Source organism: Accipiter gentilis, chromosome 20 (genome assembly GCF_929443795.1).
Source record: "Accipiter gentilis chromosome 20, bAccGen1.1, whole genome shotgun sequence".
Classification (NCBI taxonomy): Eukaryota; Metazoa; Chordata; class Aves; order Accipitriformes; family Accipitridae; genus Astur; species Astur gentilis.
The window spans coordinates 23503930-23528328 of NC_064899.1; the positions used below are offsets into that span (position 1 = coordinate 23503930).

General features: G+C 43.2%; 2 protein-coding genes across 3 annotated transcripts in view; one reads left to right on the forward strand and one right to left on the reverse strand.

Annotated features, from left to right (window-relative positions):
- KIAA0319 (KIAA0319 ortholog) overlaps positions 1–18075 on the reverse strand; it is a 46207-nt gene extending 28132 nt beyond the window's left edge. For both annotated transcript variants that reach the window (XM_049823691.1, XM_049823690.1), the window contains exons 1-2: positions 17931–18075; positions 7841–8613 (exon numbers count right to left, since the gene is read on the reverse strand). In XM_049823691.1, coding sequence (XP_049679648.1) covers positions 7841–8613; positions 17931–17979 — 822 coding nt within the window. In that variant the 5' untranslated portion in view covers positions 17980–18075. The remainder of the gene's footprint in view (positions 1–7840; positions 8614–17930) is intronic.
- Positions 1–24399, forward strand: part of NRSN1 (neurensin 1) — a 677204-nt gene that overhangs the window by 179037 nt on the left and 473768 nt on the right. The window lies entirely within an intron of this gene.

The window sequence follows — 24399 nt, forward strand, 5'->3', positions numbered from 1 at the left end:
AGTAAATCAGAACTGCAGCAAAGGACACAGCAAATTTTGCAGGAATAACTCAGCCCTGTGTTAGCCTTGCCCATCACCTTGCCCCTCTCTCTCAGGCCCATCAACTTTCCATGACACATTAGTTTCTACGGGCCAATAGTTTTTCCTTATGTTCTCAAGACTCGTTTCCGACCTAACATCTAGAGAACAGCATTTTGCCAATGATGGCTACTGCACGTGGCACATGAAGACATAACATACTGCTATTATTTGTACATAATCTATTAACTGAAGAATAGGATTATGAAGGTTGGAATGGCTGAGGTAGGAAGGGACCTCTGGAGATCGCCTAGCCCAATGCCCCTCCTCAAAGCAGGGTAAGCTACAGCAGGCTGCTCAGGACCGTGTCCAGTCAGGTTTTGAATACCTCCAAGGACAGCGAATCTACAGCCTCTCTGGAAAACCTGTTCCAGTGTTTGACCATTCTCACAGGAAAAAAGAAAAAGATGGGGTTTAGTATTTAAATAGAATCCCTTGTATTTCAATTTGTGTCCATTGCCTCTTGTCCCGTCACTGGACAGCACTGAAAAGAGCCCGGCTCCATCTTCTTCACTCCTGCCATAGTTACTGATACACATTGGTAAGATCCCCCTGAACCCTCTCTGCTCAAGGCTGAGCAGTCCCAGCTCTCGGTTTCTCTTCGTATTTCAGGTGCTCCACTTTCACTCTGCAGCCTGTTGCCTCCCTAGGAAATCAGAGCAGCTCTGCCTTGGATGTGGACAGGAGGAAAAGCTCACTGTGCAGCTGGGAACATGAAAGCGATGTCAGGGACTGTTGCTTCCCAGCTTGCAGGGAAGCAGAGAGCATGGAAGCCATCTCCAATTCTGTCTCTGCCTTCAACAAGGACAGAGAGAAAAGATCCCTGTGCAGCTGGGACAGCGACAGCAGTGTCAGGGACTGTGGCTGCTTACCCTGTGAGGATGCCAAGGGCCACACCAGGATCTGCACCTCCAGATGGTCCATAACACAGATAACACAAGTACCTTTGTGCCCACACCTCCAGCTCTGCTCAGTACATGGACAGAAGATCTGTCTGAGCAGCTGGGACACTGACAGCAGGATCAGGGACTGCAGCTCCCCTAAGGTAGTGCCTTCAGCATGCCAAGCCAAGACCCTTGGCAGGAATCTCATTCTTGACAACATTATCATGCACAAGGAAAGCCTCAGGCCCATCCTGCCTCATACCTTGACAAAAGGCCTTTCTTCCATACAGTTTTCCTTTACATACTCCATCCCACACCTTCCAAAAAGATCATCTTTACCACACTTTGGCAAACGAAACGTGTTTCTTTGCCTTCCAAATTTGGGGGAAATCTACTTCACTGAGCTTCCTCTGGCTTTCTTCCTCTCCTGGCCTTTTGCCAATCTATCAGCTGAGAAGCAGCCATCCTGGCTTTATAGGATAGATGGGGACAAAGTCACCTCAAATGTACCTTTCCTGGGACACTCTCTTCTGCAACAGCACCAAACATGTCTTCAGTCAGCAAACCTAGGCAAGACTCTGCAGTCAAAAAGGTGCCCTGTGGCACTGTCACGTCTGATGCAGTGTCACAGTTGAAAAGATAGCTTAAACAAAGAATGTTAGCAGGCAGCAGATAACGGGGGCAGGGGCAGTATCAGAAATTGAGCTCTCAAGCAGACACTATCACTGAGCAATACGCTGGAGCAGATATGGAGGGAAAGATTAACCCGAATTCCAGCTTGGGAACTGAAAAGGAAAGAAAAGAAGGACTCTTTCTCAAAGTGAGTAAGGCAGGCAGTTCTGCTGGAATAGGCTTTGTGGGTTTTTTTGTTTGCTTTTACCCATCTGTACAGCCACTACTGCTTATTACAAAATAAACACACCAACCACAAGGACCCACATCCTTCAGTTCTCAGGGTTGCACTTGAGTGCAAATCTCTTGAGAATTCCAATGGAAAACAAACACACCCCCATAACCCTAGAGGAAAAATATAGTCATGCAGTTCCATGGGGAAGCTCCAAGTTTCAGTGCAGGCAGCAGTATCATGTCAAGGGGGATCCTTCTTCCCTTCTGGTCCCTGGCTGACACCACAGACTGGGTGCTTTCTTTTCTCCCCATGAATGGGAAGGACAAGTCCAACCATGTTGCCTTGCTCCATCCTGATCCTCCAGGCAACCCACCTTTCATCCTCAAGAAAGCATCTTCCTCAAGTACCCCTAAAGACAACTAATCAGGACTCTGGTGAGTCAAGGGCTGCTGGTATTTTGTTTTATACAACTGCTTCCCCAGCAGTGTTTCCTCCATGTCCCTCTCCACATGACTGCTATACAACTGCAGTACCATTTGCTCTCATTTATCTGGAAAACCTTATGGAGAGCAGCTCTGTCAGCAGTGAAACTCTGCTCTTTCACTGGTCTGCTGCTCCCTGCTTCTCTGCATTCAGTTATCTGTCCAACGATTTCAAGCAAGTATGACCTCTACTAATTGTACAGTTGAGGAGTTGCAAAAGAGCAAACCATCATACTGTATGGCACAGAGTGCAGACTTCAAGAAAGAAACAAACATTTGTGACAGGTAAATCTAAATATCAAAACATCTTTCAGGGGTCTTATATATCCCCTAAGAATCAAGTCAATACATTTTTAACCAAACAGGACTGTTCAGCATTCACAGGCCTAAAAACTGAAAGAAAGCCAAAATAAGATACAAACATCTCTGATATTCTACTGCATTCTAACTCTTAAGTATCAATTCTGAAGGCATATCAATCAGACATTAAAAGGCTCTTTCTTCATCACATATATTCTCTCAGCCATCTTCAGGTTTCTTAGGTAGAGCTTTATGCATTTTGACTGCACCATTATTCCTACAAATGCAATAAACTCAAGAATCAAGTCGGGCCTAACCTATTGAATGTTTGAAACATTGCATCATGAACATAGCAGTGGCTGGAATCTGACCAAAACCTGAAAAACTCACCTTGCTTAACAGATCAGCAGTTAACTGGAAATTTTAAGGAGACAATTAATACTTCACAGGTATCTCACTTCAGGGATGAGCAGCACTGCAGATTCCTGGTTTGGGCAGCGTGACAGCATTTACTTTGTACAGATTTCTAAATGTATTCACGTTATTCAGCTGCTAGAGCATGACAGTCCATAAGATCACTCTGAACTCTGATGTAAACCCAAAAGCTACGTTACTCAGTTAACTGACAAACCCCACATGCTCTATCCCAAGTCACATACAGAAACCCCCTACACCTGACCGCGTTTATGACAAGGATGCTCCTGCAGCACAGACTCCAAAGACCTGTGTTTGGTTGCTCTCACCAGGTCCTCGCTCAAAGAACACGGCACCTAAGGACACTGCATCCTGCTGACAACTGTGAAGGGAGGGAACTGCATTTTTGCCACCCTGCTCTGTCTTGCTTGTCAAAACAGCTTTGTCTGGAAGCTGCAGAAGGGAGTGCATCAGCGTGGATCTAGGAACAAAGCTATAGAATTGCTGTGGCAGAATTAAGTGGAGGATAGGAAAATATTGTATAACATGCAATAAGCAGAGGGTATTTCCTTAAAGTTATTAGCAAAAATGGTTTTAAGATCTTCACATTTTCATAATCTATATAAAAATACCAGAGTTTGAGAGGTAGTTTGGATCACATACCAGTAAGAAAACTATTTGGAGACATCTCAGCATTTTTAATCCAGTATAAAAACTTAAGATTTCCTTAATAACAAAATTTGGTTTCCAAAGAAACATTTTTTTCAGAAAGAAACATAAACATGTGCCTGAACAATCCATATGAGATCCGATTAAAATGTCTGCTTGCTGGAGGAGACACAAAAAGGAAATCCTATCACAGGCAGCATCTTTTTCACTAGAGTACAGCTCCCAAACCAGAAAAACCTGAAGCCAAGCAGGAAGTTTGTGTTAGGCGTGACAGGGTTTGGGTGGCAGGGGACTGGCTGCAGAGGTCACCCCTGTGGTCCGAGTTTGGCAATGGACAAAAACAAGCCACCACACACCAACACTGCAACCACCCAGACACAGTTAAGTAAAAGCAATAGCCACTGGGGGCAGGGGACACAGGAGGAGGTGGAGGGGATGCATAACAGGAGACATGAGAAGTAACACATGGAAGGGGACATTATTGGGCACAGGGCTGGAGATACCTTCCTGGAACAAGGCACTTCATGCCACCTCCTAGGGGACTGAGGCCCACCGAAAAGCCCACACCAGAGCAGAGCAAACAAGTAAGAAGGAAGAAACACTGGCAGAAAAGAGGAAGAAGCAATAAGTGGGAAAAAGGAAACTGCCATGCACTGATCCCAATCTCCTGTGCCACCTGTCACCTCATCAAAGGGACTGAGCATAATGTCCAGTGAAAAGAAGGGGAGTGGAGATGAGGAAGGGGAGAAGAGATGCGTCTGGACTGAAGTTGAATCCGGGGAAGGCCAGGGAAAGGCATTTGCCAAAACTGCTTGCCATCTTCATTTCTCTATGAATGTCTAAATTAAAAGGATTCCCGCTTGGGAAACAAAGGCTTCGCAGGCTTTGGCAGTTTCTCAAAACATTCTGCTTCTCCAGATTCTTACTGTTTCTCTACATTAATAAAAAGCCTTTAGAGTCATTTCACAATACATTTCATGAACAGCTTTCAATGGTATCCCATCAACCTTCTACAGCTCTGCTAACAGAGCACTGCCTGATCACCTTCTACCTACAGTTGTCTTATCAGCTCTTCAACATCACTACCAGCTGGGGCTGAAGACTGACCCACAGTTTTGGAGCTTCATCCTTTCCGCACTGAAAGCAGCAAGCTCATTCCTCAGCCTTTCCACAGGAATTTCAATGGCTGTGCTAGCATAATGTTAGTGTAATATAAAGACCACATGGGAATGCTTCCTCCATGTCCCAGTGAGAAACAGGTTTCTCTCCATTTCACTTTGCAAGAAACTCCCATCTACACAGGCAGCGCACGGAGAGAAAGCAAAATCTTTCTATTCTGACTGGGGTGGCAAAATCAAAACAAAGATTTACAAAGTAGGCTTGGCCATATATATCATTACCACTGCAAGATGTGAAATCCCAACTTTCATGAAGCTGTATTCACATGATCTCAGAGATGGGGAACAAATTTGCTCAGCTCTGTTTGCCACACCCATTAGGTGAAGTCAAAGTTGTATGGCTTCTCTAAGCCACAAGGCATAAGCAGTTCAGTCAGCAGAGATCCTGACAATTGGCTAAAGCTTAGCACAGTGCTAATGAGACTTCCATTTGCCAGCAAAATACAATGGAGGCAAGCCTCAAGTCTTACTGCATGCCCAAAGTGCAGAAACATGGTGGTGCATGGAGCTACTGCAGGTTCTTTCCATGGCTTAATTTCCAGCACACAGCACAGGCAGTAACTAAAAGATGCTTGTTAGTTTCCCCTAGCAAATGGAAGGAAAAATGGGAGATGAGCTTAGTCCAGCAGCGGTTGGGTTTCCTTAATTTTAACTTTCTAAGAACAGCTCAGCTATTGCCCTTTGAGAACTAAATGCAACTCTAGTGCATGACAGAACGTCGCTCTAAGTTTTATCAGCAGGGACTGTACACTTAGGACTCATACTTTTCATATGTACATTTATATGTGCTTTTTTGCATACTAATAGAAAAAACAAACAGTATCTACCCCTCTCGCCTAAACGCTCATGTTAATTTATGCTCATTTCAAGGTCTGCATGATAGATACTTTTTAAAACAAGTCTTCTGTTGTCAACTCTGCTTGCAGAAGCAGTACCCACTTTTCAACTTGCAACAACACTTTATCTGTTATCAAATGTTCTTCCATACACATGGACACAAGTTCTAATCTCTTCTCACACATGCCAATACACTCCAGATCAACTTGGTCAATCACAAAAGTCGCAGTCTATCTTGAGCCTGGAGGAGGTGATCCTTGAAAAGCAACCTGCTCTCATGGTCCCCACTGATCTCCAGGACAGTCTCCCTTAGGATTTTTCCAAGCGGATCCCACAACAGGCCAAAGGCTGTTTTTCTGAAGCCCATGGCTGTGACCCTGCTTTTTGACTTATTCCCACCACTCTCAAGAGCCTGAACTTCACCACCTCATGGCCACATTACTGACCAATCCCTCCTTGCCTGCAAGGGTGAGGTCTAGCAGAGCCTCTCTCCTCGTCAGCTCCACAATCACCTCTGATAACTTCTTAAAGACACCATCAACACACTCCAGAAACCTCCTGCATTGCTTGTGCCCTGCTCTCTTGCCCTCCCAGTAGGTATTGGAGTTGCTTAAATCTCCCATGAGGACCAGAGGCTGTGAATATAAGGCTCCTCCCAGCTGCCTGAAGGCTTCATCTACTTGTTCCTGACCAGGCAGTCTGGAGCAGACATGCACCCTAATGTTGCCCACAACAGCTGCCTTGCCAGCCCTGACCCATATAAACTCTTGACTAGCTGCTCACTGCTACCTCTAGGCAGAGCTCCTAGGCCTTCTCCCAGCACCTGCTGAAAGGGTGCATCACCCTGTGATGGTGAGCCAGCTAGGGTAAAAGCCCAAAGCACCTTTTGATCAAGAACAGCTGACAGAGCTTGTGAAGAGCTGTTAGAAGCCCCAGCCTCTGCTAGCTGTCCTCTCCCAGCTGCAACAGCCATTCACGTTCCTCACACCACTCCCAGAGGCCCCCCAAGAATCCCAGAAGTTCTCAGAATATCTAGACCTCCAAGCAGAGCCCAGAAACTGCCACATCTCTAGGCTGCAATGGTAGCCAAGTTAGATTGTATCTTAAGACTTGCTGCCCTCCACACATACTTTTCCCATTTCAGTCACCGCCCCCCCCGAACCTCAGTTGTCACAGATTTCATGCAACTTTCTTATTTACATGTATTTTTCTTTCCTACAGTAATGGCAATAAATTATCACTTTTACAGCAAGAGCTAGGTAGTTGCTGGTTACAGAATCTCATGGAATTTGAAGCAATCAGCTAACATTGCTTCATTTCCTCTTCGCTCTAGCAGGTGCGCAGGTCAAACCCAGTAAATGTTGACTTGACCGCCTGCTTCAACTTTCCAACTGATCCCACCCTGTTTGTTCTTAAGGAACCAGAGACCCTTTGGTCTCAAGTAATCAAACTGGTTGGCATAAATAGAGAACAGGTGCATCTTAAGTATCTAAATTAGGGTTTAAGCATTTAACTTATTTTTCTTATTGCCAGACTCAAGAGAAGTATTTTGAGAACAAAAACTCCTCATTCACTTTATCCTGCTGTATATCATGGTCCAAACCCACCACTGTCCCTCCTTACGTACCCTGCCTCTCTTATACATTTTAAAAGCATTATAAAAGGTATTTACTCAGCACCATTATATCTGTAACACCACTGTGCAGTAGTAGCATGAAACCCATAAAAAAGGCTTAATTTTATTGATGGAGGAACTTACGTTTACTGGTCTTGGCCTTTGGATACTAGATGGTCCACTAGTATTGCTCAGCTAACTTCTTCTAATGAGTCACCAAGGGTCAGAAGGGAAGAATACCATAACACTATTATATCAGGTCCAAGCCCCCTCATCTGTACACTTCCAAGGAAACCCCACAGCGTCCCAAAAGGAGCTCTGCTCCTTATCACCTGACAGAAGAGAGTCCTTTAGCGATTTATTTGCCTATTAAGACAACCCTCTCCCTTTCAGCCTTTTCTACACTGTAACAGGACTGTAAGTCATTTGAGTGTTAGGGTTACATTACGAAGCAATAACCTAATATGATTTGCAACCCAAAACAATTGCAAAGTGGCCTCACCATACTCTGCCTGCTTCCCGAGGGGCAAACATACCTCTTTTTGCAAAGCATCATCAGGCTGTGCAAGAAGTTGAACAGCTGCTTCACTTTCAAATGCCTTCCCGGGGGATGGTGTAATCTCTGGGAGAGATGACAACCTCTCTGTGGAGTGTTCAGTGACAGAGTTCAGTTCAGAGCTGGTTTTATTCAGAAGGCTTTCCACCTTCCCAGTGTCCCCTTTCTTTTCAGCAAATTCTTCCTGGTTATCTCCATCATCACCCACAGAAGAGTTGAAGCCGTTTTCACCTGGCACCATCAGGCCCCAGTCAGCATAATCCGTTCTCTCCTTCTGCTCATGTTTGATGCTCACCTGAAAGGGGTCCTGCTCCAACTCTTTATAATCATCAATGTATTCAGGTATCTCCTCAAGGCTGGGATCTTTGCCAAGCAGAGACAGCTCCTTGAGGCTACTCACTTCCTCAGATGGCTCATTCTGGAGTCCCACAGAGTGGACCATGCTTGGGATCACTTGTCCAAATCCTAGCAGCGAGGCTGGCCTCTGAGAAGGCCTCAGCACAAAAGTCAGATAGGACTTTACAGTTTCAATTTTTTTAGGTTCACAATTCTCCTTGTGTTGGCAGTTCACGATGTAACAGCGTCGTTCAAACATCCAGGACAAGTCACAACCAGATAGGTCACAACATGCTGCGATGCAGTCAGACACTGACATAGCATGAGGAACTCGCATAATTTTAGTGGTTTCCAAGTTGGGAGATATTACTGCACCTGAGTACGTGGCTCCTTCTCTGCACTGCTCACAACTGGAACCTGAAAAAATACCACCAACATAAGGCACAACAGTACAACCAAGCCGTAATATAGTTTACTGTGACCAAAAATGGCTTATCACAGGAGACCAGATAAAGACGGGTAGCACCCTGCTTAAATAAGGTCATTTCCTTTCACTGACATCACCACCACTTTTTTTCAGCATGTCCCTTTGCAGTAGTATTTGTACTTTGGAGGATTTTTCAGTGTAGCATCTTGATATGTTTTGCTAAGTACTTCTTACTCCCTTGCTACAAACACATAGAGATGATAGTGAGCTGCCAATAATTAAAAGCATGAACAGAGCAGGGAACACAAAAATCATGGGGTACCTCCATTACCCCCATATTATAATAAGCAAAAAACCATTTTAAAACTAAACTCAAATAAGACACTGTAACATGTCACTGTTTCATTTGAGGGAGAAGGCAGCAAAAATCTACATAAGAGAAACATTTGCCATATCCCTTGAACTTCATGAAGAGTGCATCACACCAACATAATTGCTGGGGTTAATATAAAAGCTGGATCAAATTCTCAAACTTTTACTTCTTTACCCACTACTTAATGTGAAATCCCAAAAGCTTGCTCCAGTAGGGAGCATCTTTCCTCCCTTTGCAGTGAAGTTGTAATCTTTCAGTATGACATCAGAATTGTTTTCATAGCACATCGCAGACTGAGTGTGAAATGTTCAAATCAAGCATGAATCAACATACGGTATATCTCAATCAATTTTTAACATCTTTTCTACATGATTTTTTCCCTGGTTATAACTGCTCCTCTTCTTTATAATTCAGAATTATAACTGAATTCCTCTCTCCAAAACACAACTTGAAAAATCTGATCATGCTTCAAGAAATAGTTGAGTAAAACCAGGATATTCTTCTTAACATTGTTTTCAACTAGACTTGCTAATTCAACCAATGCAAACAAGATGTCACCACTGTGGAGCTAACACAGTAACAGAAGACAAAGTTGACTCTGCCTGCTTCACACATCATTAACAGCTGAGTTCTGGCAGCAGAAACCTCTTTATTCACAATAGTATATAGCAGGAGAAAAAGACAAAAAGAAGCTTGACTAATGGATTCCAGCTGAAATCCATTGAGCTGATGGGCAGGAAAAACGAAATCAAAGAGTAGGAATAGGCTGGCAATACGGGTTACGCCTGACCATGACCTAGAGCCTTGGAGATGCAGATTCTCCTACACATGCAGTGTACCCAACCACCACGCTACAGTTCCCACCACACCTTCTGGGCTGAACTTCCCAATACATAATCTGAATACAGCTACTGAAATACCTGTGGGGCATCATACTACCTGGAATGAACATACAGCTTGCAAAGTAAGTTAAGTTCACACTGAGGGATAGAGAGGACAAGACTTTATGATGGTTTTGCAGAGCTGGCTATCTGGGGGGAGGAAAAACATGAAACAAACAAAAAAAAGACCAATGATTTGCAAATAGGTATAGCTGAATAGGAAGCTGACAAAAAAGGATAAACAGCTTCAAGTGCCATTCAAGCTTGATAAAAAGCTTCAAGTGCCATTTTTCTGACTCCAGCTACTACTTCACAGATCTGGGATGCTGTTTACTCTTCCACTTTACACTTTCAGTGAAAAATCTATCCAGGGGAACATGAATTTAAAACAACCTATCCTGTTCTAACATAGCCCAGACATGAAGTATCTTTATCTGTACCCAGGAGGTGCTCAGGATTTGTGCTTTTTATTTTTTTCCACACTGCATATAAATACTTCCTCTACATTCCATTTCACCTCCAAAAACATAAGACTCTGACAGAGACTGAATTGTCATCACAAGCCTTTCATTTAGGTTGTCTGCACAACTTCGGACAGGGAAGCCGGCAGAGGTCTGGGTTAAAATGAATTATAAGAGTCAGGCAGCCCATTTAACCATTCTGTCCTTTTTCAACAGGTATCAATTTAGTTAACCCTGTAAATCAGCAGGGAGATGAGAAACAGGTCTTTAATAGGGTAAAACAGAAAAATGACTCTGTGTGTATGTGCTACATTAGGTCAGTAACAACTCATTACAATTAATACTTTAGGAACAGCTCTATTAAGGTGGGTCAAAAAACTCCTTTGCAGGCTGTTTTCATCCCTTCCCTTCTTTACCTCACCCCTGAAGGATAAAGTGACCAACCTGTCAAAAGAAATTTGAAAGTTTCATTATTTGTTAAGAAAAAACAACCAACAATTCTTGTCTTAGAGACAGACTTACACAATGGAATAATCCAAAACTCTAATCTGAAGCCAGTCCTCACTCAGCCTGATGTCAAAGCAAGCTTCAAATCTCTCACTCTGCCACTTTCAGTTTGATACATCAGCTATCACACTGCAGAGTCAGCCTCCCACGAAATTAATGGTGTTCCATTAGCCATAGAGAAAAAAGTCCAGAATATTCCTAAAACAATGCATGACTTCGAACTTAAATCTCTCAAGCAAGCATTCTAGCCACAGACCTTAGCTACCCCCTTTTTCAAATGTCAGAAGGCCTTGGTTTCATCCCAATAAGGAAAAAGAAAAAACATTAAGCTTCAGAATTTCTGTACAATGGGAAAATTATTTCCCCACCAACTCTAAATTAAATCTAACAGTATAATCCAAATATCAAAGTAACCAAAATTTCACCTATTGCTTCAGCTAGTTACAGCCAAGTTAAATTCTAGCAGTAGGTGAGCAAGAATGGATGAATTAAGCAGGCTATTTCCCATATGTCCATTAATTGTTTTCAGATGAACTTTATCTAATCTCTAATTTCATATTCCCGTTCACCCTGTCCAATCTCCAGCCTGCAATGGGCTCAAGTAAGAGTTAGGGAGATCTCTTATTTACAGAAAATTTATTGAAAGTGTGCCACATGAAAGGTCACATAGTAACATTTGTGTCTGCTAAACCATTACCTGCTGCCTGAGATCATAGCACAGCTGTTTTCCATTAGTTAATTGAACTCAGAAATTAAAGCACTGTTCTACTCTGACCAGTAATGGCAAAAAAATAGCATCATGCAATTCTGTTTACTGTTTCAGAACTACTCATTCATGTTACCAACAGAAAGACTGCCTCCCTTTGTTACGAGCCCTGAAAAACCTCTGGCGCCTGGGCCATCAATAGCCTAAAAGTTCTGCAAGCCAAGGTTCCCCTTCCTTTTAGCTGTACCTTGTTACTTCTACAGTAGGACAACACTGACATATCTAGAGACATAGTCAGGCAAGTTGGTTACCCAAAAAAAAAAAACAAACAAAAACCACATGCCCCCCACCAAACCCCTAATAAACACTCACACTGTGGAACATCACTTCATTTTAAAGAGATTCCTTCCTTTAGTGAGGAAACATCCATACCCTTCTTTGAGCTGCACACTACCACTCTGTCACATCTTGGTGCACAAGTCCACTGGTGTCAAGAGCCCAGCAGGAACACAGCTGTTCTTCCATCACAGCTGGCTGGAGAACTTTCCTCAACCAGACAGAGAGACTAACTGCAACACCTAACAGATGCTCTTCCCCTCTCTGGCAGCGTCACACAACCATGAGCACTTGAATGACTTGGAGGCAAATATTCTTCAGTCAGGGAGTAGCAAATTGTGACAGGGTACCAACACTGCGTTCATCATGGCTAATTACGCTGGCCTGAAATCCTGCAAGGACAGAACTGTCCACTTGGATGGTGGACTGGTCTATTTGTTTTCCCTAGCAGCAAGGAGTACAAGCAGAAAGAAGGGGCAAGAGGGAATGTGCAATAGAGAAGAGCTCAGATTCAGACCCTGCACCAAGAAAAAGTCACATTTGACCAGAATCACCTCCCACTGCATTATTGCTGGCAGCACAGCACTGAGAGCTCACATGGCACTCTGTTCTCACAGCCTGAAAGCCTCTGAGCTGCGTGAGAATGGAAGGTCCTACAGCAGTTTCCAGGACTGTCTCTGCTTTCTTCACATCTGCTCTGTCCACTCTCTTTAAGCAACAAAGTACTTCCATTCCATTTTTAGGGTCAATGATTATTTTTTTTTAAATCTATCCAAGTAACTTTTACCTCTTTTTGGTAAATTTTGAGAGAAAAGATGCTGTATCAGTAAGAAACCAGTTTTGTTTTTCCTACCACCATAATAACACGTTGAAACAATTTTGATAAGGTTCTGGAAGCAAAATAAAAATAACTTTTATTTTAAAATTGCAATCACCTAAGAGGAGAATTTGAACTCCAATTTTCAAGCCAGAGCCAATTTCTACAGTAGTTATAAACCCCTAAAAAGCACAATTTATATCATAAATGGTGAAAAAGTCTTATACTCCAGCAGCTTTAGTAAGGGCCTATAGAAAGTACTATCCTGGAAACCAGAAAAGCCATATTACTGAGAACTTCATCAACATCTGAAATGTCACTGCATCAGTTTCTCTAGCAACAGATAACATCTCTGCACACCATGCATGCATCTTCATTCTTTTTCTACAGGCTATTTTAGGTTATTTGATGTTTCCCCTCCCTTTCTGAAATCTCACAGGACTTTAAATAGGGATACATCTGGGATACCAAAGTGCTCTTCTGGGCCTCAGTAAGGATGCTGACTGCAGATTAAGCACTGCAAGGGGAGGAGAAGGAGAACAAAGACAAAAAAATGCTCAATTACATAAAAGCAAATCCTCAACACAAAGCTAAATAAAGCCAATAGTATTCTAGTTACATCTACAAACAATAAGCTGCAAAGCTTTTGTGGCCATTACAGCACCCTTTGTGATGTTTATCATTCACTTCTTGTGTCCAGGATCTGTTAAAGCTCCCCAATCAGTTCAGTGGGCCTGATGGTCCTCTCCAAGTATTGTTTTCATTCCATTAATTATCATCCCTGTTTGTCACTGATAAATCAACTAAGTGCTATTTAAAGGGGGGGGGGGGGGGGGGGGGGGGGGAGGGAAGGCAAAAAAACCCCACACACCTAAAAAACCCTCCCTCCTTTTTTTCTTTTTTTTAAGCAGGCTGTGAATATGCTTACAATCCAAATGTGCCCAAACTGCAGAGATCCGGCCTGCCAAAACGATGCATCCAACTGACAGCCCGTTCTCCCTTTAATGTACACATGGGCATCTAAGTGCACTGAATCACTCAGACAGCTCATCTGTCCCATCAGTGACAGTGGATATTTGCAGTTGGAGACTAGAAGGGTAGATGCATGGGCGCAGGCATTACAGCCCTCCGCAGGGAAACACCAGACCACATACAACAGAGACACGGACAATGTGAGCTAACCTGGCATACTGCATAACTCACTATAATCTCAGAGATCATAATCAGGCACTTTACCATCTTGTCTCTGGTAAGGCCTGTGTGAACCAGAACACATTACTAGAACATCTAGTATAAGTAACAAAGGATACACTGCGACCCCAGGCTAATGGTTCCACTGTCATTTCAAAGGCATACCTACATCTTAAATTGTCCTTTGACACTCCTGGCCTGTGTTTCATGCATTAGATACATGGGAAGAAAATGGTGTTCATCTTATTCTTCAAAGTCCAAGACCAGCAATAGCGAACTGTGTTGAAAATTAGTCTTGTATTTAGAAAAACCCTCCCCTACAGTAAAGAAAAGGATACTGGTGATGTCTAGCAAAGACTCTGGGATGTCATGTAATCTATGGCTGGGCTGCACAGAGTTAAAAACAGGAGACTAGGCTGCACAACACCCCTGACTGCAATTACCTGCCAATTCATCTTTGCATTTTTGTTGGAGTGGCTAATCTCAGAACAAAGCACCACAATATGAACACACAGTATGAGAAAACTGAGAGTCAGCCATGAGAACACTATTATATTTGCAGAAATGCATTTCAATAGCAGTACTTGCAAGTTCTGCCTTAAATGCCAGATTATAATATGCCTGCTCAAGATGAGAGCTAGGCTGAATTGATTCCAAGGTATTGGATTCCCGGTTGCAAAGTAACTGTTGTTTCTGTGGTGGAAAGCATGTCTCCTATCTCTCATAGGCAAAAGAAAAAAAAATCCTTTTTGGATGTCTTAGTGCAAAACCTATTGATTTTTATTAATGACCAGAATAATTTAAATCTATTTCAATATAAACTGATTTCATCAGTGTATGGATATAAGCCAGTGAAATGAGACTGGCATTATAAGGAATGCCTATGTGGAAAAATTAGGAGCTGCATCTACAGGTTTGGGAACTCAAACATCCAAATTGCATGACATGCTGAGTGGCAGAGGCATGGTACATGGTACACACTACCTATAGCCACATCCAGCTCAAGCTGTCAGTGCCTGCACCCATTAGGTGATCTGCCTACTGTTCTAGCTTTGTTTTTCATTGTAGTTGGTTTATGTGACAAGGTTTTGGAAGCTGGGGGTAGGGGGAGATGAACTGCACAGGTGGCTTCTGTGAGAAGACACCAGAAGCTGCCCCCATGTCAGACAGAGCCAGTTCCAAGAGGAACCCACCGCTGACCAAGGCCAAGCCCATCAGCAACAGTGGTAGCACCTCTGTGATAACATATTTAAGAAGGGGAAAAAACCCACTGTGCAACAGCAGCCAGGAGAGAGAAGTGAGAATATGTGAGAGAGACAACCCTGCAGACCTCCAGGTCAGTGCAGAAGGAGGGGTAGGAGGTGCTCCAGGCATCAGAGCAGAGATTGCCCTGCAGCCCGTGGGGAAGACCACAGTGAGGCAGGTTGTCCTCCTGCAGTCCACAGAGGTCCATGGTAGAGCAGATATCCACCCTGCAGCCCGTGGAGGACCCCACACTGGAACAAGTGGATGAGCCCTAAAGGAAGCTGTGACCCCGCGGAGAGCCTGTGCTGAACAGGCTCCTGGCAGGAACTGCAGACCCATGGAGATAGGAGCCCACGCAGAAGCACATTTTCTGGCAGGATCTGTGACCCTGCGGGGGATCCACACTGGAGCAGCCTGTGCTTGAAGGACTGCACTGCGTGGAAAGGGCTCATGCTGGAGCAGTTCTTGCAGAACTGCAGCCCATGGGAAGGGCCCACATTGGAGAAGTTTGTGGAGGACTGTCTCCTGTGGGAGCGACCCCATGCTGGAGCAGGATAAAGTGCGAGGAGGAAGGAGCAGCAGAGACGAAGTACTATGAACTGATGGCAACCCTCATTCCCCATCCCCCCGAGCCACTCAGGGGAATGAGTTAGATGAGACAGGAGTGAAGTTGAGCCTGGGAAGAAGGGAGAGGTGGGGGGAAGGTGTTTTTAGATTTGTTCTTACTTCTCATTACCCTACTCTGATTAATTGGCAATAAATTATATTAAGTTCCCTATGTCAAGTCTGGTTTGCTCTTGACTATAATTGGTACATGATCTCCCAGTCCTGATCTCGACCCATGAGCTTTTAATCATATTCTTCTCTCCCATCTTGTTGAGAAGGGGAAGTGATTGAGTGACTTACTGGGCACCTGGCAGCCAGCCAAAGTCAACTTACCACATTCATGAAACAGTCAAACACTATTAGCCAAAAGCCACTACACACAAAATAAAAAAAAAAAAAACCAAATAAATTTCATCTAAACAGGAGATAGTAGCCCACAATATCTTTTGACAAGCCAGAGCATACACTTCAATATCATTCTGAAGATACTCACTAATTAACCCATTTCTCTGTTCTCTCAACAATGTAATGTCAAGCCTTTCTCATATTAAGTCAGTCTTCTCAATCTCTTAAATTAAAACAAATGTAAGAAAACTTTTTTTTAAAGGAAAACTACCCTTTAGAAGCACAAGCTCATGTGCAGAGAAAAACTGCAGAATGAACATCTAGCAACTTCTGAGCCTGAGTCAATTCACCTTCAAGCTTGCACAAAAAAAAATAAATAGTCCTTTAAGTCAAAAGGTGAGCATCCACTGATGTATCAACACACATATCATGGAAATCAGCAAGTACCTTCCAGTTTAGGTTAATATTAAGTACATGGAAAACACTGCAAATTATCACAATAGAAATAAATAAATACTAAAATTTATACTAAAATAATGCTATACTAGGATGTATTAGCCCCTAAACACTCTGTGCTGGTAACTGAGATACAGGGAGAGGCTTGAAATACAGCCAGCAGTCTGAGTGTAATGGTCTTGTTCTCATATAAATCAAGAGAGTATAGCAAAATTGCAACCACAGAATAAAAACAAGACTTTCTATATGCACATGGAGGATATTCTAGCCTGCTAACAATTAACAGCATTATCAAAAGCATAAAACTGTGACATTCTCTACAGCCAAAATTCAGTATTTACTGCACATTATTGCCTTCTATTGAAGTTGCTGTGGGGTTTTTTTTTCCTAAAGATGCTGGCATGGACTCTACAGCAGGTACTCAGTATCTCATAGGAGAACATTTTATTTATTTACAGGAGGCATACTTACTGTTTACTACAGCAACAGAAACCCCAGCTCCATGTTGTCCTCAAAAAGCTCGGCAGTATGAGATTCTCACAGTGATCTTGAGGACTACTTCAAACCAGGTATGAGCACAGCTGTAATTAATACCTATCACCCCTCATCCAAGTTTCCAAATTCAGTAGTCAATTTAAGCCATAGCACATTAGCAAGACTCTCCCTCATGAAACAGCCAATCCTGTTTATACTACAGGAGATGAAAGCCAGATAACTGAGTATTATTTTCTCAATTCCTGTTAATATACATACTGCCACTGTCTCCACAGCCAGAATTCAAACAGCATCCTTTAAAGAAATAAACCCCATGTTTGCATATATTGTTCTGTAGTTGCCATGTCAAAACTGCCTGCACCAGATTAAGTCTCCCTGTGCCATAGAGGCAGTATTAAAAATTACTATCATTCTTCATCTGTCTGATTATGGAAGTAATTTACCTATCTCTGTGGCTGAAGCAGAAACTTACAGGACTTTCCTGTGGTCTTTGAGAGAAAATACATGTCTGTAGAGCAGATGAGGTGAGAGATGTAAGAAGAGAAAAGGTAGCTTAGAACACAAGCAATATATCATTCTTAAATTGCTATCCTGCAACAGAAAGAGAAGGAAAACTCTTTGAACTCTCCCACTGCCCACTCTTGCCCCATGCATCTCCCCTGAAACAGCCCTATTGGAATTAGCTCCGAACAGCTATTCACAACTGTCTTCCTCCGTTGCCATCAACAGCCAGTTACAAAGCTGTACCTTGCAAGAACTTTTTGCACTGAGGAATCACAAGATTTCCCAGCTCTTTATTCATATTTCATTCACATTTGCATACACACTTCAGGAACGTTTGCTTCACTCATTCTGTGTGACTCACACACACAAGAAGTAAACTCCTACCTGTAATTGCCCATAGTAACAGGTAGAGAACACCAAGTCCAAATGCCATGCTGCACCAGGAAGGCAGTGACAACTGCTTTTCCAACCAGCTGCGTGGAAATTGTATACCTTAGCGTCTGTTTCCTCCAATATTGTTTAGTTCCCTGCTGTGGCCATGAAGCACTGCAACAGACAGCACAGGAGAAAATTGGTCAGATGTGAGCATTAATTAGAATGTCACAGTAAAAGCCAAGACAGGTTAAATGTAGGCTTTATTATTACTTCCTGACTTCTTGATGGATGACATAGTAGATCAGGCAAGCTGAAGACACAGAACAAATTACCTACCTGGAAATCTCATTCTCTGGAGATGCAGAAATGTCCCAGAAAGGTTTGCATGCTTGGGCTCCTGTACCTCAAACCCCACAAATATTCTGTCTGCAGTTAGCCAGACCCTAGTGTTGCTCTGACTTTAAACAGAAACTAGCAGGTACCCTAACTGAGGAGTGACGGACGGTATCATCCATGCTAAAATCCATATAGTGTTAAGTCACCTCTTGAGGCAGCCCTCAAGCTATTCTCTCCCAGCTATCAAGTTAATGCAAGCAGAGCTTCTCCAGAATTTCTAGGGACAGATTCCTTACCAAGACACTAAATTCTCCAAATATAGCAGCCTAAGCAAAAAATAGGCCTACTAAGGAAGGAATAGTTCAAAGCAACATTATTCATGCAAGGAAAAAAAGTTAGTTTAGCCAAACTCGCAAGTCTCCCTCCTCCCTCCCCTGCCACCAAAGTATCCTAAGTAGATGCTTGACCAAAAATCATTTCTGTAAATAAAAACACAGGCAGGGCTTTTTTCAGAGAACAGTACTTCTCAAGGCAGAGTATCCCAGGCAATTCCCTTTGACATTCATTATGTGACTTGGTAAAGGTAATGACTTTCATATTTACATAAGCCGTTTGTATTTACATATGATAGAAATACTGCTAACTGGCTGTTCTTGGCAGGTTCTTTACCACACATAATTTTATATGACGAAAGACCATCTTGGTTTCTTCCCTTGCTAAGGGAAGAAGGAAGTTACTCAGACACGCTCCTCTTGCTAAGGCTGACTGGACTACAGTAGAAACCCTAGCGGCTCAGCAGCTGGATGTCTACTCTCAGAAAAAGGATCTTTTTTAGATAGCATGTCTGTAAAGCACAGGAGCAACTGGACTGTGGTCTGCAACTTATACTTCTGTGACTGACCATTAAACCCCTACAATGAAGGAAGGCTCAGAGGAGATGGGCAAGGGCAATGTGCCCACGGAGCTCATGAAATAAGGTAGGGTGTGACTGACCACAGCTTTTGCAAAGCCAGCCCTGTATTTATCTCAACACAAAGGGGACCAGAGGTTGGCCTTTGTTTTAGGTGGTAGGTGTTGTTAAACATCTATCCACAGTTGAGTGGATCAACTGATGATGTAAACGTTTCTCCCATTTAGTTCATTACTGTGAACATCTCCCTGAGCTAGCCAGACCAGCATGGGGGAAGCGAACACACGGTTCAGCCCAATACAGAGTATAAAAACCGAACAACTAACGAAACAATTTTGAAGACAGCAATGGGCTTGAGCTGACTTCAGCCCGCGTGTTCCTTTCCAGTGATGGAGGATGCTCAGTGTTGCAACGGTGAACTTATTGTAGAGACCAGTAATGGGAATCACACTGGTATCGCGATTAAACCGTCTACTGCCATTGCTATACTTTGCCAAGTGTAATGTACATTTGCACTTGATTTCAGTGTATTTTGTATTGCTCCACTAAATCAGAAATCCCGTGTCGCATCAAGTATCTCCATGTAAGTAAATCTGATACTAAACATCACACCCTCCACACTTGGAATATCTAAAAGAACCTGGTCAGAGTGTACTGGACTCTGACAACTTCTCCTCAAGACTGTGGTACAAACACTAACTCTGCTCAAGACATAAGCAAAATGACCACAGAGCATCACTAAAGCAAGATAAAAAAAGAAAATAATAAATTAGATTTAAAAACAAGTCCCAAGTACAAAAACAAAAGGCTTTGGGCAAGCTCCCTGCACACCCAGGAGAGACTATTATTAACTTTCCAAAGGCCTGATACTTCATTTAAAATATAACCTGACTTTTGTGACCTTTGTTCTATCCAACATCAAAAAAAGTCCCCTTCCTAAGGCAGGTGCAAAGTGGCCAGAACACTGAAGAATAAGCTGGTCTCCCAATTTATTCATATGCTGCACAATTAGAAGAGTTCTCTCTGATCACAAGAAATAACTGTCACCAAAAAACCACCAAAACACACCACACAACAATACTACGCTGTTTCTAGTATGACACTATTTTGATTTCTACAGTCAGATGTTCTCTCAGGAAGCGATTCCTGACAGAATAGACGTAGCTGTGCTCCTCTGTAGCGAGCAGGACTAATTCAGTAAGGCTTCACCTTAGAAAAACAGGTTGCCTAGATGCTTCCAGGCACTACTTCTAAGATACAAACTCTTGAGCAACAAGGCCATTTTTTACTGTCTTGCATTCCCCAATTACTCTCCTGTCCTTCCATCACCTATAAAGTTATCTGGTTTTGTATCAGACAAAAAGCCCAAAAGTTCTTATTTTTTTAAGCCAAGTCATTCCAAATGTCCTGCTTAGAATGCGGCCACTGCAATGGTTGAGCCCTGGGCAGCATCAGCAACAACAATACCATCAGCAACTGAACAGAAATGAGCACTACAGCATAGGAGAGGAAGAGTGTTTAAGTAAGTCCTGAAGGTCCCAAAACATGGAGCATCATCTTCTTATTGAAATAAAAGTAAAGGTGATGCAAATGAAATTGTTTCATTTTGCACCGAAATTAACTATGCAGACTCACACAATCAATCCACAGAATGGTTGAGGTTGGAAGGGACATCTAGAGGTCACCTTGTCTACCCCCCCTGCTCAAGCAGGACAACCTGGAGCAGGCTACCAAGGACCATGTCCAGACTGATCTGAGTATCTCCAATGATGGAGACTCCACAGCCTCCCTGGGCAACCTGTACCAGTACTTGGTCACCCTCACAGGAAGAAAGCGTTTCCTGATGCTCAGAGGGGAACGTCCAGTGTTTGAGTTTGTGCCTGTTGCTGGCTGGTCTGTCACTGGGAACTACCTGGCCCAATCTTCTTTACACCCTCCCTCCAGGTATTTGTAAACACTGAAGACTTCCCTCCAAGCCTTCTCCAGGCTGAACAGCCCCAGCTCTCTCAGCCTTTCCTCATAGGAAAGATGCTCCAGTCCCTTAATCATCTTCTATGGACTCCCTCCCATAGCTCCATATCTGTACTGGGGAGCCCAGAACTGGACACAGCACCCAAGGTGTTGCCTCACTAGTGCTGAGCAGAGGGCAAGGATCACCTCCCTTGACCCGCTAGCAATGTTCCTCCTAATGCAGCCCAGGATGCCATTAGCCTTCTTTGCAGCAAGGGCACAGTGCTGGCTCACAGTCAACTTGGTGTCCACCAGGACCCCTAGGTCCTTTTCTGCCAGTCTGCTTTACAGCTGGGTAATGCCCATCAAGTTGTTCCTCCCCATGGGCAATTCCACTTCCTGAACTTCTTGAGGCCCCTGTCAGCCCATTGTTACAGCCTGTCAAGGCCCCTCTGGATGGAAGCACGACTCTCTGGCCTATCCAACACTTTTCCCAGTTTTGTGTCATCAGTAAACTTGCTGAGGGTACACTGTGCCCCATCATCCAGATCATTAATGAAGATGTTAAACAGGACAGGGCCCAGTACTGATCCCTGGGGTGCACCTCTAGTTACTGGCCTCCAACCAGAGTTTGTGCCACTGACCATCACACTCTGGGCACAGCCATTCAGCTAGTTTTCAGTCCACCTCGCTATCTGCTTATCCAGCCATTATTTCAACAGCTTCTCTACAAGGATGTTATGTGAGACAGTGTCAAAAGCCTTACTGAAGTCAAGGTGGACAATATCCACTGTTCTGCCCCCATTTACCAAGCCAGACTTCCATAATGAAATGACTAAGAGGTTGGTCAAGCATGACTTCCCCTTAGTGAATCTATCCTGAATCTCAGCTATGCAGGCAGTGATCTCCAGTTGAAAACAGATGATTTCTTAAGCCTTTCCAGCTGAACCCACTAGCAGCATGCACCTGCCCATGCTGATCATCTGCACATTTATTCTAACACATTACTCAAAGTGATTTATTTTTAAGTAGTGTTTTATTTCAGAACATTCAAACTAAACCACAGGGCAACACAGAGCATATAATTTTTATAAACTTCACTTTCCAAGTTTTTTTGAATGTTTCTGTTGCTTTTCAGAATGAGAACACAGGAACATAGATAGGATGGAGAACCTAATAAGTATGTCTAACTTATTAATACATATATCGCAAATACCTCAGCAGGCTGAGGCAGAGGGAAGATACTATTATGGTAAGACCATGATTTCACACACAGCCTTCTTCCTCTTTCCATGGACATCTGTCTAGATTTGGAAAAGTTGTTAGCCACCAAATACTGTGATTTTCAGAAGAGCTTATTACTGAAACTCAAGGTTTCTGAGATCTTGTGCAGTTGCTGTAACCTTCACTCATTCCCAGAAACAGCCAAATGGACCAGATGCCTAAGAGAGACTTTCAGTCCTTTAGCCTGAGGAAAAATGCATCAGGCTCGGTATCAGAACATCATGAGGTCAGAATTAACCCAAATCAGAAGGTAGAAAAACAATTGTTTATTTTATAGGCCTTTTTCCTCTGCAAGGCCAACTTTGCAATCTCACTGCCACTAAAAGGAGACAAGTAGCAGCTTCTATACCCTACAGAAGAGCTGACTGAGTAATCTACATGATTACTTGCAGCAACACTAAGAAAAACACTGAAACACTGTGCAAATGATCCAGATGTTTGCAGCATCACTTGTCCTGAATTCAGAAACCCAAGTACTTCAGGCAAACAGTTGTGGGTTTGGGTTTTTTTTTTTTTATTTATATTTAGAAAATGCAAGTTACCAAAGCTACAAAATGCCAGAAATTAGACCGCATGCACAATCTTCATTGAATCCTTACAGGACACACCATGTGAGGGTACAATGAATGCACAAAAGCAGCACTGTGTCCTCCCGGGCTTCTTTGTGGCTACACATCTATTGATATTTAATTTCCACATAATAAAAGAGCTTGCGTTCACTGGAAAACTAGCTTGCATTTCCTGATATTAGGATCAAGCTCAGACACAAAGCACATGCGGTCACAATTCAGTGCATAGCTTCTGATCCACAGATGAGAATCTAACTACCAGAAACTGCATGCTTTCTTACACAGTTAAGGCAGTAAACACTGCTGCAGTTTATGCATGCAATGCTCCTCTTCCCCATGATACTGTACTGTTCCCCACAAGTACACGTTTCACCACATAAACACAAGATACATTAAAATTTAAGGCAGCGGCTAGCCATGAGATTCCAGCAGTTAAAAATAACTAAGGCCACAAGATTAATTTTCTAGCTGAATCTCCAACCTTCACTGATATCACAAAGCCTGTTATTTTTGTAGCAATATGAGCAGACAGCATTACTGGTAATGACTGGAATTTCTTGGCTCTTAATAATAAGAGTGACTTGCACTCTTAGCTAGATGAGGGATGGCAGCCTTGAGAAGTGTATAGGCAGGTATGGTAAAAATATGTATGTATTATACATATACTGCCTTACTCTGAAAGCCATGTTTTGCTGTTCCAGCTGGCAGCTTCTGGCAGCACTCTGGCCAACAGAAGAAGGGAATTCTGAACTGATCCCTCAATACAAGCATTTTGACTTTACAATCTTTTACACATATGCAGTTGCTGATCAGGACCACAACATCTTTTGGTAAACAACACATTAAGTACAAGAGCTTTCCAAGGAAAAGGAATTGCCTGTATTGTCCCCCTTTCCTCCACCCCAAATCTCACTCTGCATTTTGGTTGACCTAGACTTTAATGCAGACTCAAGTAATTTTCTGCCTTAGAGACAGAACAGGGTCAGCCAAGCGGAACTATATTGTCACCTCCTGCACATAATTAGGCCAGGGCTTTAACAGTAAGAACACGTATGGACTGAATTACCTGTATCTAGGAACACACTGAAATCCTAGAGCTGCAGAACAGCAAATACAGCATAAGGCAGTACACTGGTGCCCTACAAAAGGTGTAGCAGAACCTCTTCACGCTAATAAAAGAGACAGGAACAAGTGGTGTCACGAAAGCAGCCAGAGAACAATGCCAGACAGCAGAAACCTCCAGGAGAGCAAGGGCCCTGAATGCTGGGCCCAGCCACACTAGCATCGGTGGGAAAGGCAAGCAGGGGCTTCTCACCTCCTTGCCCTTCTGGTCATTAGCACAGCTAGGCAACATGCCAAAAGAAACACTGAAACAGCATCTGAAACTCAAGCCACAGCTAAAGCAAAACCCCTATTTTTGAACTAACAG